The sequence below is a fragment of the Trichoplusia ni genome, chromosome 2, assembly GCF_003590095.1.
Source record: "Trichoplusia ni isolate ovarian cell line Hi5 chromosome 2, tn1, whole genome shotgun sequence".
Lineage (NCBI taxonomy): Eukaryota > Metazoa > Arthropoda > Insecta > Lepidoptera > Noctuidae > Trichoplusia > Trichoplusia ni.
Window position 1 is genome coordinate 12,417,777 of NC_039479.1, and position 14,731 is coordinate 12,432,507.

General features: G+C 34.8%; 1 protein-coding gene across 1 annotated transcript; it reads left to right on the top strand.

The window, feature by feature from the left end:
* Window positions 1-893: 893 nt before the first annotated feature.
* LOC113507481 (cytochrome P450 CYP12A2-like) lies at window positions 894-10,692 on the top strand. The gene is made up of 10 exons (XM_026890334.1): window positions 894-1,479; window positions 3,812-3,924; window positions 4,622-4,755; window positions 6,243-6,361; window positions 6,889-7,005; window positions 7,626-7,904; window positions 8,295-8,448; window positions 8,726-8,938; window positions 9,423-9,594; window positions 10,366-10,692. The coding sequence occupies exons 1-10, from the start codon at window positions 1,421-1,423 to the stop codon at window positions 10,515-10,517; spliced, it is 1,512 nt and encodes a 503-aa protein (XP_026746135.1). The 5' UTR covers window positions 894-1,420; the 3' UTR covers window positions 10,518-10,692.
* Window positions 10,693-14,731: the final 4,039 nt, after the last annotated feature.

Sequence of the window (14,731 nt, forward strand, 5' to 3'; positions counted from 1 at the left end):
TATATCCCTTAAAATGTAAGAATTTATTTTGTTCGCATCCCAAAGTTGTTTAAGTTGTTGATAGTTTTATCGGATCAATATTGTAACTTTTGCAGCAGTATAGTTTTACATCATGTCTTGTCGGAATAGACCATTCATTGAGGAAGGTTTTAGGCTATATACCTTTACGCTGCGACTAATAGGAGCGAAGATACACTGGAAAATGTGGAAAAAACAGGGCAGGTGTAAATCTTCAAACCACGCGGACGAAGTCGCGGGCAACAGCTAGTTATCAAATAATTATGTACTTACATTGTGTAAGAAGTCTAAATCTTTTTATTTAGAGTTTTTCCTTGTTAAAACGTTTGCCCTTCAACAGCTACTTATAAGCGTAATGAACGATAACATTTACGATAATGGGCTTAGTACCTATTACAATATTATATTTCGATATTATAATATCGATTAAATCATTATATTTCACATCACTTTTTGTTATAGTTTTAAATAAGCACGTATTTACTTCTTAATCAAATCAATTGGAATCAGTTGATTAATATGTTAAATTATACTATCCCCACACAATCATGACTCTGCATAAGTGACAAGTAAAGAATTCAATGAATATTCACAAATACCAGTGTTATATACCTAATCTAAACAATAACAACATACCTTTATCACAGAAAAACAACTAAAGCACAATCAAAAACCGACTTTAATCCTACAGTTCAAAGTTGAGGTTCAAACGACGACAGTTTAATCCACGAGTTACGAAAAAAATACAATCAAAATACCACCTAATTCCTACGCTAGAAGACATAAATTCAAACAGCATTATCTTATCCTTCAGACACCACTGACGTTTTAAGGTTAATTGTGTATTCTGGCTAGTAGCCGAGAATACAATCAACGCAAGCGCATGTGTTTGACAACTCACGTTTTGTATTAGAATTGTTCAATAAACCACTTTCCGTAATCTTTAAAATAGTTGAAAATTTGCAAGTCTTATAAAGTGTTTTCTGATACATTTTACAAGTCCTCAATTAATATCAAATTAGATCTGTCAATCTGTGAAACTACCAGACTTGTATTTATAAATCTTATTTTGTGAGGTGTTTTTAGTGTGTTGTGCTATTTCTTTTTATCCAGAGGTATAGTCCGTCTACATAATATTGACATTCACCTTTTAGAGGTCGGCGCGTACGGCTTCGAAACACGTCGCACCAATCATTTTGGGGCAATAGCATGCATGAAAGAAGATAACAAGATTTCGTGAAATATTCGTGTGAATGTAAATCTACCGACGCTATTTAAATTGTGTTTAAATATAGACTTAAAAGTAAAAACACAGATACGGTCTTGTCTGTTATATCGTGTACGATGAGATAATAACAGCTATTCGAGTGTTCGTTGTTATTGCGTATTGAACAACACAAACATGCGGACGTCAAAGTTGAAGATACTCAATTTGGTCGCCGTTAATAAGGAGATTGTAAGGTAAGCGATTTTACCTAATTTTTTAATAGGGTACGTTAATGAAGAATCATGTTATTCTACGTCCTACTATCCTATTAATATTCTAAACTCGAAAGTTTGCATGTATGCATGTCTGCCTTTCACGCAATTTCGAAGAAACTTGGTACTGGTACACAGATAGTTTATAACCAGTATTAAAACATAGGATAGTTTTTTATCCCGATTTTATGTTCCCGTGAGATCATTTTCGATGTAGTTGCAGCGGGCGAGCCCGCGGGCACAGCTAGTGCGTATGTTATTATTTTATATCCATCTTTTTATGTAGTTTATTAGTTATGAAAGGTAAATGACCGCTACCGACGATATTTAAAGAGATGTCTTTTGATGCGTGCTTATTCTAATCAAGTTTCACGTCATGTTTTTTGAATGGCATCAAAACAAATTTTAAACTAAAAACAGGTCAGCATCAATTGTTGTATGTACTTGAACAGTCTATTTTTATATTTACCTCAGTATTTAGATAAACTATCATAGTATTCTGGTTCTAGTCAAAACAACAACAGTTATCAGGACCCTGACTCACGATGACTGCGGTGTTATTCTATTATATTTTATTTAATCATAAGATTGTGTTATTTTATCTTCTTCACAAGCCTTTGTTAGGTCGACTGTTGGTATAGAGATTGTCTGATTAGCGATCGAAAGATTATTATTTACGAAATGTTGTGGGATTCCTTTTTAATTATCATGCATATTATTTGTTATCTGAGCCCCGATTCTGTTGATTGAATTCAAATAAGAATTTTGACATTATTTGTATTCCCCTAAGCATTTTGACAACTATTAATGACTAGCAAAATAGCAGAATTGGGACCCTGATATGTATGTGGTCAGGGGCGGTTCATTGTTGCGTTTTGTGGATTATTGACCTGAAAACAAAAGGTTCTTAAATTTCAATTTCAAAAAAGAACAAGTTCTCTGATGAATTATTTTTGATTTAAATCTCGGTCCTTGATAATAATCACCGGCACCAGTACTACCGAAGTTCTTCATCGTTCACTTTAATTAGAACTAAAATTAGTAGGAATTTATAGAGATTGAACTCCTAGACCCTCTCCCTCTGTTATCCACTACGCTAGCAATCAAGGAGTTAAGTCAATTGGTAAATAATGTTTCAAATTGTAGTTTTGAATCCGGAGTATAAGTTTGAACTTGACCGTGACCGTTCATTTTCTTTCCTATGTTGGTGTTTTTGCTCTACTGTGACAACTACCTGTCGTTAAACAACAAGATAATCTTATCTTATTAAGTGTTTTGTAGCACTTTTAGTAAGAATACTTTTTGTTGAAATTGCGCATAATAATATTATTATTGAAGTACTACTACCTGTTGCACGCGGATTCACCTGTTTATAGGCCAAAGCTGCAAAACCCTTGCCCAATTCTTATTCTTATTTTAATTCAGTCGCATAAAAGTAGCCAGTGTGGTAATAGAAGGTTTCAGCTGAATTTGGTCTCCATACCATTACATCGGTACACAGCTGTTGAAACGTGAAGAGCTAACAAACATACACACATACTTTCAACATGATTGTTATGATTGTTTATCTTTTATTGGTTTAATATATACCTACTCGTATATTCACAGCGTAAATAACAAATTTTTATATTTATACATTATAAAATTTTGTATCGACATTAAACTGCTCAAGTTTATTCTGATTATTCTACTCGGATTATTTACTCACAATTTCGGCATTGACCTTGGAGTTATTGACCGATTAGAAGCCGGTTTATTCATTCATAGGTCAGTCAATTTTGTATATTTTTTGAAGAATCGTTGATTATTTGACATTTATTCCACAATCTGTAGTATAAACAGGCTCTAAAACGTAACTAGAGCCTGTTTATATATACATATGGAAATATGTAATTTTTATACAAAATTGGCCAGCAGTTGGTCAGCAAAATTATACTAGCGGAACAAATTATCTTTGCAGAATAGACTACTGCTGTCTTCAGAATGTGTTTTTTCAAATACTCCTCGTCTATATGTATAGCATATTTCACATTGAATGACTATCTACCTGGACCTCAATACCGCTATATACAATTGCCGATGAATGAATGGATATTGGCAATGGTGAATAGCGCAATCTGACCTTCACACTCTATTAAGAATGATGAAATAGATAGCACGAGGGGTAGGACTACCAAACTATCGTAATGGGACACTGAGGACTACAAATCCTCTGTTTCCATGTCTTGAAATACATGTTCAGAAGTCGTGTAGCTAACATAAACTTCTAAAATCTATTTGCTCAATTTTCAAAAAAGTTTATCTTTCCTTTCAGAACGGTAACCGCTACCAGCGCTGCTGTGAAAACAGACAACATAAAACCATGGACCGAAATACCAGGACCGTCATCCTTGCCTATCATTGGACAACTCCACCATTTTTTGCTAGGTAAGAGTGGTGTTTCATTAACGATCCCGTACCTACGCTACAGCCAATCGTTTCCAACTCGAGTTCTAAGGAAAGTAGGGAATAGCAATTCATTCTTTTGAATACTTAAAAAAAAAAATATGGTTTTATATAAGACTAGCTGTTGCCCGCGACTTCGTCCCCGTGGGTACAGGTATAAGTTATGATTTATGCCTGCCCTGTTTTTTTCACATTTTTCATTGTATCTTCGCTCCTATTAGTCGCAGCGTGATGATTTATAGCCTAAAGCCTTCCTCGATGAATGGTCTATTCAACACAAAAAGAATTTTTGCACTTTGGACCAGTAGTTTCTGAGATTAGCGCGTTCAAACAAACAAACAAACAAACTCTTCAGCTTTATATATTAGTATAGATATTGGACAGAATCGAAGACATGGTTATCAAATATCAGGGAGTCAACACCGGGACGTAGAAGCTAACGTAGAAGAACTGTTAAGGACCAACTAGTGAACGCTAGCCATCAGCTTGTTGTAGTCCTACAACAAGTTGAAGGTAAACCACCACTAGTTGGAGAGGCACAGCTGCACAGCAGCAAGAAGAAGATAGAATATCATATTGGTTCTAGAATAAGACTTTTAATTCTACCCGATGGTTCTACCTGCCAGTCTTACAGTCACTAAAGACCTTATTTTGAGAATAAGAACAAATTATCTTGCAGGAGAACTTTCGAAGATAGAGCAAAACAAAGTGACTATGAAGCTATTCGAGACCCACGGCCCAATAGTGAGGTTTGACGAGATGTTGGGGAAACCAGCCATGATATTGTTGTATGAGCCTGAGTGTTGTTCGAAGGTAAGTGTACTTTAGTCTCATACAAATAGAGATACTTTTCGATAAGCAGCATATTGGTGATAACGCTATCTTATTATAATAACAAAAACATACAACCGAATAAAAACAAACTTGATGACATTTATATGGGATTAAATGACAATGAAAAAAGAAACAAGAAAATTAGTTCGTCCAGCCCGACCGCGATGTTGTGAGGTAAAAACTACGAACAATTGAGAACCTGCTCCTTTTTGAAGACTGTTAAAAAAAATATTTCAAACATTTTATATAAAAACTAGCTGTTGCCCGCGACTTCGTCCCCGTGGGTAGAAGATATAAGTTATGATCTATACCTGCCCGGTTTTTTTCACATTTTCCATTGTACCTTAGCTCCTATTAGTCGCAGAGTGATGGCTTATGGCCTAAAGCCTTCCTCGATTAATGGTCTATTCTACACAAAAAGATTTTTTCAATTTGGACCAGTAGTTCCTGAGATTAGCGCGTTCAAACAAACAAACAAACTCTTCAGCTTTATATATTAGTATATAGATAAATAAAAACTGGCATTGGTTCGCACTAGCTTACTATATAAGAAATATTTTTTTTTTCTTGGTAGTGAATAAAATTGGTAGTAGTTATAGTTTAGAACAAACATAGATTTATATTTGTTTTTAACCGCAGTAACAGCTTATTAAATTACCTATTTAATAACTTTTCTCTCACGCTTATGTATCGGGATAGCAAGATCTTCGGTCCCAAACGGAGACCTTAATCATGAACGAAATGAATTTGTGGGGTCTCGTTAGAACTCATTTGATTCACGCGAGTTAACCGTTTCCGCTACACGGAATATAGCTTATTAAATATCGAAATCCAAATAGGTGTTGACGAAATTTATGGCGCCATCTAGTCTCAAACTAAACAAAGATTGTATTATAAAGGCTCGACAACGGATGAACATACTTATATATTTTTAAATACATACGTAATATAGATAAATTACACACAAACACAGAACAAATTATCGTGCTCATCACACAAAAAATTGTCCCGGGTGGGAATCGAGCGCGCGACCTCTAGCACAGCAGTCAGAGGCAGTAACCAGTAGACCAACAGGCCACATTGAACCTATCAACCAGAATCCACGTGATATGATAAAAACTCGCTTCCATCTAATGTAAATTTATCAGAGGATATCATTAAGTACTTATATTTGACCTTGGCGTTAGCGTTGATCCAAACATCAGCAATACGTAAATATTGTCAGTAATGAGTACACAACTGCAGTCATGAAAAAAAATGTTCTAGACTTGTACTTCATCGAAAAGACTAGAAGACTCGTGCCTACATGAGATAGAAAATCACGAAAAGCAGCAACATTATTATTCTAAATTGAGAAAAATCGAATTACCGAATATGTGTCCAACTAATATAAATCAATAAAATCCTTATTTTTAGAAATTCAGAAATTATCAATTTATATTTTTCTCTTGGTAATATTTTTACAGGTGTTGAGAAGTGAAAACTGGACGCCAATGCGTAGTGGTTTTCAGTCTCTTGAATACTACAGAAAGGTCCTCAAAAAGCAAAGGGGGCACAAGTCACGCGTTTCCGGTCTTATATCTGAGTGAGTTGCAATTTTCGCATTTATTTAACCTAGAGTTTGTACTTAGATTATTTAATAACCATGACATTACTAGGGCGTAAGGCGAAACAAAACAATATTCTTGCATATTATTATGAACAATTTATTTCATTAACTGTGAAAAAGAAATAGTTGCTGATTCTCAGATAAAATAAATTTGTATATATTCCATAAAATCAGTCAGACATCTTCGGCGAACTATTATTATTATAGTAGGTAAAATTGTGAGTTTTAACCATTTGTGCGATGTTAGACTTTAACAATTCGTATAAAAATTAAACTCCCTAAAAGTTTCAAATTGTATACCTTTTATTGCACAGTTCGTAGGTATTGCGATATAATATTTAAAAAAAACGACTCCCGTATTAACGTCTTTAAACCTTGTGTCGCGGGGAATTCACAAACCTTCAAGTCACATGGTCTAAGACTCTCACGAAACCGCGCCACGTCGGCTCTCCGGCTACACAATAATAAACCTTAATTTAAGTTTATGATCAAATTAATTTCAGTCACGGGGAGGTCTGGAAAGAGTTCCGTTCAACAGTCAACCCAGTTATGTTGCAGCCGAAGACCATCAAACTATACTGTTCTGTCCTCGACGAGGTGGCACAAGACATGATTGTGAGGTAAAATTATATGTATCACTAACTTTTTTATAAATAGTTCCTACAACCTACGTTCCTTCATTCTGTAGTCAAACAGTAGTGAATTGCATTAAACAAATGTGAAGCTTTTCATTACCGATTGCGATATTTGCCGATAAGAAGTAAATCGAATTCTCGTGAAAGTAAATTCAATAATTACATCTAATATCATTACAAATAAAAAAGAAGAGCAATAAATCTGGCTAGTTTCTTCACGAGTCAGACCCAACGTTATAACCATGGACACGAAAATAGTACAGGTAGTTATATGAAACACCACAAAACGAATTAGACCATTCATAACTTTTACACGAAAGGCCTACTAAGAAACAAGAAAAAAGTCGAATAATCTTTATCGAATTCAATCAGCGGAGGATAATACAAAGCGTAATAAAAGAAGCATTCATTACAACCGAAAGACAAATGCTTCCGTGTCTCATCTATTTAATAATTAAATTGCCTGAATGAAATGAGATCCTTTCATATCATTCTCTTGTTCTGTTAATTGAAATTCAGAATATCATTCGCTCTCGCATTGAAAAATATTTTCTTTACAATCTTTAAATTTTAAGCTAAAACTGAGGCACTTGTATTCTTTTCAGAATGAAATCTCTTCGCGATGAAAATAACATGATTAAGGAAAACTTTGATACAGAGATGAATTTATGGGCTTTGGAGTCCATAGGCACTGTTGCTCTTGGTTGCCGATTAAACTGCTTCCGTAAGGATCTGCCAGACGACTCTCCTGAAAAGCAGCTGATACAGTGCATCCACGACCTCTTCATAATAGCTAACGAAATAGACTTTAAACCTAATCTCTGGAGATACTTTTCAACACCACTGTTCAAGAAAGCGATGAGATTGTATGAGCATCATGAAACGTGAGTAATTTACTACAAATTGTCAATTGTTTGCACTGCACTACGAAAGGAGAATCTATAAAAAAACAACTTCCGCACTAAGGAATGTTATTCTTGTGTCGCGGTAAGTTTCACAACCATTTTAGACACCTGAGCAAAGACACCCAGACCCATCAGAAGCATTCGTGGCTCGAACCACGACACGTCGTGCTTAGTGGGCTTGGCATTCTCACTCAGTCACTCTAAACATTGGCGTGACAGTTTATCCTTCGCTTATTAACTCTATTTTTATATGAAAAATAAATTTGAGTCTTGTTAAATACCTTCTACAGGCGTCTCTATTTCTGCAGAGGCACTAATAATTATAATTATCGCTCAGAACATAGATAGTGATATTGGTTTACATTTTAGATTGACGAAATATTTCTTGCAAAAGGGAATAGACCAGCTTAAAACTAAATCTGATAACGATAACGAGAAAGGTGTGTTAGAGAAATTACTTGAAATCGATGAAGAAGTAGCATACATCATGGCCAGTGACATGTTATTCGCTGGAGTTGATACGGTAAGCATACACTCTATTCCATTTGACAAGAAATACAAAAACTCTTTGGTTAAGGATACCCCAACAGCACTAAACAGGTTTGAGTACAATTCTCAAACGCAGCTGTTTTGAAACTTTTTCCAAGTGCTTGATGCTCATTTGCTTTTTTTTTTGTCGACGATCTAAGAAAGCAGTTCAAATGATTCCAAATAAACATTAAACATTTTTTTTTATTATCTAAGTAACCTATGACACCTAAAATAGTATTACCACTAACCAACGCATAAAACTTTTTTAGGCTGCGAATACTATAACAGCTACACTTTACTTGCTGGCGACAAACCCTGACAAACAGGATAAACTTAGAGCAGAGATCATGTCCAAATCAGAAAAGAGGCCTTATTTGAAAGCTTGCATCAAGGAGTCGTTACGAGTGATGCCAGTCGTGTCAGGAAACATGAGGCAGACGACGAAGGATATAGACGTGATGGGGTATAGAATACCCAAAGACGTAAGTGGGCAATGGAGTTTTTGATCTTATTTCCCTTTCTAACCAAGAGTCATTTCTACAATTATTTATGTCGGTAAGTAGATGTATTGAAAATCCCGTGACTTTAAACGATCAACTTCCTAGATTCTGGTGTTTTCTATTAGAGTTAACGATTGTAAAAATGTCACATGGCTATTAGATCTGGTGAAATTAAATTTACAAATTTTGTAAAGTTTAAGACAATTTTATTCAGCAAACAAAAAGCAATATGTATTTTTAATAAATATCAATAAACATGGTCTCGTTACTCTAATTAAGTTTCAAATCATCATTCATCAGTCCCTTGTCCTTATCCCAATTATTTTCTTCTTCCATATCTGTCTTCTTCTTCCATTTTTTTCTATCAGACGTCATCTCACAAGAAACACTCTTTGCAGCCATATCGTCTTTTACACAATCCATAGTTTCACACCTTAAATTATTATAATACAATTCTTATTTTCAGATGCATGTTGTTTTTGCGAACCAGGACATGTCTTCAATGGAACAGCATTTCCCCAGAGCTAAGGAGTACATCCCTGAGCGATGGGTGACAGATAAGAGTGATCCCATGTACTACGGCAACACACATCCCTTCGTCTACATGCCGTTTGGTTTCGGCACCCGAAGCTGTATAGGTATGTACACTATAGGGTATATTTGACCGCAAATCTAAAGTGAAATGGACATATATTTACCTTTTTTATATATTCCATAACTTAAATGATGTAACGGTTTACTCACGCGTATTTATCGGGATAGCCCGACTAGTTTCGGACCCAACCGGAGTCGTTTATCATGAGCAGACGCGGCGGGATCGCCAGTTCGACTCGCGATCCCGCCAATCATTCACGAACAGACAGTTACACGACAGTTACTATCATTCCATAACTTGTAACAGCGCCATCTAGTTTCAAACTAAGAAAACTTGAATTATGAGTACTGGAAAACCGAGAATCATACTTAAAAATATCAACATACATTTTGTAGATTAATAACACCCACACAAAACTAACGATCATGCTCATCACAGAAGTATAGTCATTTGCATATCTCTAAAATGTTCACTAAGCATTTTTTTTAATATTAGTCATCGTAGTTTGTTGCAATAATTTACTTTCGCTCCATAACAATTTATGAAAGTGTATACCTAATATAGCTAAGCACGGTAAGACAGGAAAGCAACCTTAACATAACTTTAGAAGACTACTTCTGCTATGCTCCATGCCTATATTAGGGTCAGCTTCCAGACTTACCAAATTACTTTTAATACTGTACACTAACATGACGCAATATAACCCACCAAACCAGTACAATATATTTTACGGGCTCCATTTACACTATTACTAAAAGTAGAAAATGCCTTAACACCACTAGCAAAAAGCTCAATAAGTTTTTATTTGTTTCAGGCCGTCGTATTGCTGAATTGGAAGTCGACACATTTGTGGCACGCTTAATAGAAAACTTCAAAGTAGAGTGGGTTGGATCAGCTCCCACTGTCTCCCAAACATCCCTCAATTATGTCAAAGGGCCATTCAATTTTATATTTAAAGACGTGTAAATTTTACCCAAATGAAAGTAATTTTTTAAAATAATATACAAATTTATTTTGTTAATTTGTAAAATTGCCAAATTTTTGACACGATGAAATATTTTTATACTGTCATGGCCCACCAATGAGCTTCTTTTACGATTTTACGCTACTCATTTACGTAATAAAATTACTCAAAAAATAATTGTATTTTTTTAATAAATTCAAACCTGTACAAAAAAGTCGTTATGACGATTCGAATTATGAAATAATTTATTTTAATACCGTTGTAATTAAAATGAAGTAAATCAACTATGTAATATATTTTGTGTGTAAGTATATGCTTAATGGGTATAATTAAATAAGTATGACAATACATAATAAACAATAAAACTTGTAAAACTTGTTTTATTTCTTAACTTTGATAATAATCAGTAAATAAATTAAAAAATAAATTTCGTCATGATGACAGATATGCGAAAAATGAAAAAGCAAAAAAGAATAAGAATTCCTTTATTACAAACTCTTTAGGCGATGTCAGAGCAAGATGGCACGCTATACTGAATATAGCATTGTCTCACTTTAACAACAGCACGAGTTCTAAGTCTCATAGTAAAGGCACAGAACTAATTGTGCTTGTTCTATTTATTCTCGTAATCTCTTTTGCAGCTGATTGAACCCAATGTTAAATGAGCCGACGAGATCAGGCGAAATAAAGCACTCAATATGGCTTATAGAGAAATGATTCCGGGTCCTTTCGAAACGTGAATCTTTATTAGTAATCGGAGTATTCGTTAGGAAATAATTATAAATCTTAATTAAAGATTATTCGACGACTTTCTCATTAGTGAATATTTTTTTGTGTCGCGGGGGATTCACAAATATTCAAGTCTCGTGCACAATGATACCTAGATTCAAGAGTTTTAGTGGATCACACACACTTTTTCTACGCGCAAATTGAACCCACGATATGACGCACACATTGGTTTTGGAGTGGTTAACCATTTATCTATATACAATATTTAATTGAAGTATTAATTAGTTAACACAATAATAGTAGAACAAACTTGATGATGTTATGAAACAGTAAAAATATATTGTCATATACCACAGTCATTCTGTGAGGTGGAAAAAGTTAAAAGGGTAGCCAACTACATACAAATTGTTGTCATGGTTCTTTGAGCCGGAGGTGAAACCCAAAAGGACCGATACTATAATGATAAATTCCACATCACATTATTGAAGTACAAGGACATTAAAGTATAAAAGACCAGAAACATTGCCGACAGGTACAGTGACAAGACGAAAAGGTTTGTGTTTGTTCAACATTCTGTCCAAACAAGCCCTTGTTTATATTAGGTAACCTCGGAATAACCGTAATAAATGTTCGACGACATTTATCTTCATTTGAGGACCAAATTTTTAAATTATAACTCCGTTGTGACAGACGAAAAATGTTTTAGGTACGTTTTTGTGAAATTATTTCACTGCTATACCGATTTAACGCTGAAATGAGCAAGACGATTATCATTTGTAATTTTATATGGCACACTAAATGTTTGTGAAACCTACAATATCTGAACCAATAAAATTTACGAGCAATCGAGTACTCGTCTTCGATAAGTCGAAATAAATTGAGCGAAAATTTAATATTTTATTGTTTGCCAGGTTTATTCTCTCTTCAACAAAAACAAAAGTATTTTCTTTATTCATTCCCGTTTAAATAGTCTGGGAAAATAAAAGCAATGTTACTTATACGACTTAAGGCTCTAAACAGTGGATTGGGAGCTAATACCTTTCAAGGCATTTGTTTGGAAGCTTTTATCGAGGCCTAAATGGAGACCAATGTTTGGTTTACTGAAATGGAGTACGCACCACACTGGCTTTCAAGGATTATATAGGCGGATTTAAGCTGAATAAATAGGACCAAATTAGTCATTGTTGTTATAAAGGGTACCAAGATACTGGTGAAGAGATTATGTTGATTTATGAAACATTAGTGTCCGCAGTTTATGATTCGAGACGAATAATAACCTCCATTCACTGGATTTAAATTAAAAATTATGTTTCTTTTAATTTGGCCTAATTAATGAGACATTGCTAGAAATTTTGTTCACAAGAAATAACAAAATAGATGTAGATTTGAGTTCAGTCAGTGACCGATTGATTGGGTTTCGTTCAAACTAATTTATTTTGTAAAAAAAAGTAATACAAAAGCACTCTCAGCGTACAAAAAAAAGTAGGGCAACGCGCAAAGGCGAGTTTTACAAATAATTTAATTAAATTTGAGTACTTTCATCCGACCGGAAAACTAAAAAGTTTCACGACCGAAACGAACTTCTGTAAAAGATAAGGAAAGAACTATATAAGGGAAAGGTACAGAATCTGTGCTTCGGTATTCAAACCGCGTGATTCCACGTTATGAATATAAACTTGATATATAGTGTGTTCGGCATCTCATAAATTCTTGTTGAATTATCTATAAGTAGTTTAATGTTGGTGGTATTTTAAGGGAGGCTGGCAGACGCGGCCTGAATAACATGAAGTGATAATGTGTGAATTACGAAGATCGATGTTTGCGATGTGTTATGGTATTCGGAAAGTGATGCGTGAAGCTTATAAATAGCTGAAAGGTATCAGTATAATGTGAGTGTGGAAAGATAACTTGTACATACATTCAGAAAGTATAATTTTCTTTTTGGTATTTTGCATTTGGGTTTACAAAGTAATGCAAGCATGTTCGCAAAACAAAACGAAAGTAAATCTCGGTCATAAAGTTTCTGAAACTCAGATTTAATGTAATAAACCTCTTCCTCCAAATAAATCAAAACCGGGACCGTTGTAAATAAATACAATTCCTCGTAAAATAATTTCCGTCAGCTGAAGCAAATTAGATTCGACGTTGAATTTACTTAACGCTCAAGAATAAAGTCCGGTAAAGCTCTAACGAACTTGCACAATCTTTGGACTTGTGTCTAAGTCTATGTACCATCTTTGCATTCTTGCCGCAAGACTTAGTTGTTTGCCGACCGCCGCTGACACGGACTTTTTGTTCGGCCACTACCAAGGAAGGTGGGATCTAAATTGTAAATGCTGTTGGCTGCAGGTATTTCACCGAGACTAACAAACGAGCTTTGTCGTCTTCACTTTGCATAACTTTATTGCATCTCTCATGCATTTTTTGGTGGACGTAGAATATATTTACTTGTACAGCGACTTTGAGAACCAATTTATATGCTGAGAAAAAGTGTTGGGGTGTCTCCACTTATGTATTATCTCTATACTACAAAAAGTGTTTTAATGATTGTAAATTCAATGAAGTGTTTTTCACTTGTTTTCTAACAAAATAATCTATTGACAAGTCACTCACGCATTGTTTAAGGGCTGCCGGCCGGGGGATGGCCTCTTACTACATATTTTATTAGTTACAATTTCCAAACATAATACATTATATTACTCAAATTCAAACTAAATGATGAAACCTCATCTTGCATAACAGGCAACCCTCAGTATATTGAATCAGGAACGATAATATTTACTGGGCGCCTCCAACAATATTCAACTAAAGCTCTACCTATTCCAATTACTGTAGTAATTGGTCTTCGCCACTCTGAATGGGTCTTGCGAATGTGCCAAACTGATAAGAGGTCAATTTAACACCAAATAGGGTCTGTTTTCATGACAATTGGGACTCTTGTCCCATCTTGAAGGAACTGTGATTAAAATTACTTTGTGTTATATAGCTACATACCTACCAAATGTCCTATGTATTTCAATACCTAGTCCAAGCTTTTTTAGGGGTCGAAATGGAGAAAACGGAGTCCTAATACTGCCACTGTGTGTTCATTCGTCTGCCACAAGTGTATCTCATGAACCGTGACAATTAAAATTCTCACAGGTGATGTTTGTTTGTCCTAGTCCCCAATAAAGAATCGAAGTAAAGCAATTAATAAGGTCATAAATTTGATGCGTGACTATCATTACGAATTTGTTATTCTTAACCAATTTATAAGAAACAAATAAGTGTTGTGAGTTTCACTAAAGCTTGACCAGTTATTTTTATATTCGTGCCCATCAACATTATGAATTCGAACAGGCTATCCATTTCCCCGTTTCCCAAGGGCAATTTCTAGATACAAGAAACCATATTTCAGGTAGGCCGGTGTTTACGTGGATTCCGAAGGTTTTCGTCAGAAAAATTGGCAACGTAATTCATTCCCAGCCCGATGGGGCCGTGGTCATTT

Bases quoted from the DNA above. Each gene is read 5' to 3' on its own strand.
- LOC113507481 (XM_026890334.1), top strand. From the start codon at position 1,421: ATGCGGACGTCAAAGTTGAAGATACTCAATTTGGTCGCCGTTAATAAG. The intron at 8,449-8,725 runs GTAAGCATACAC...AAACTTTTTTAG, and splicing joins TATTCGCTGGAGTTGATACG to GCTGCGAATACTATAACAGC. The intron at 8,939-9,422 runs GTAAGTGGGCAA...TCTTATTTTCAG, and splicing joins GGTATAGAATACCCAAAGAC to ATGCATGTTGTTTTTGCGAA.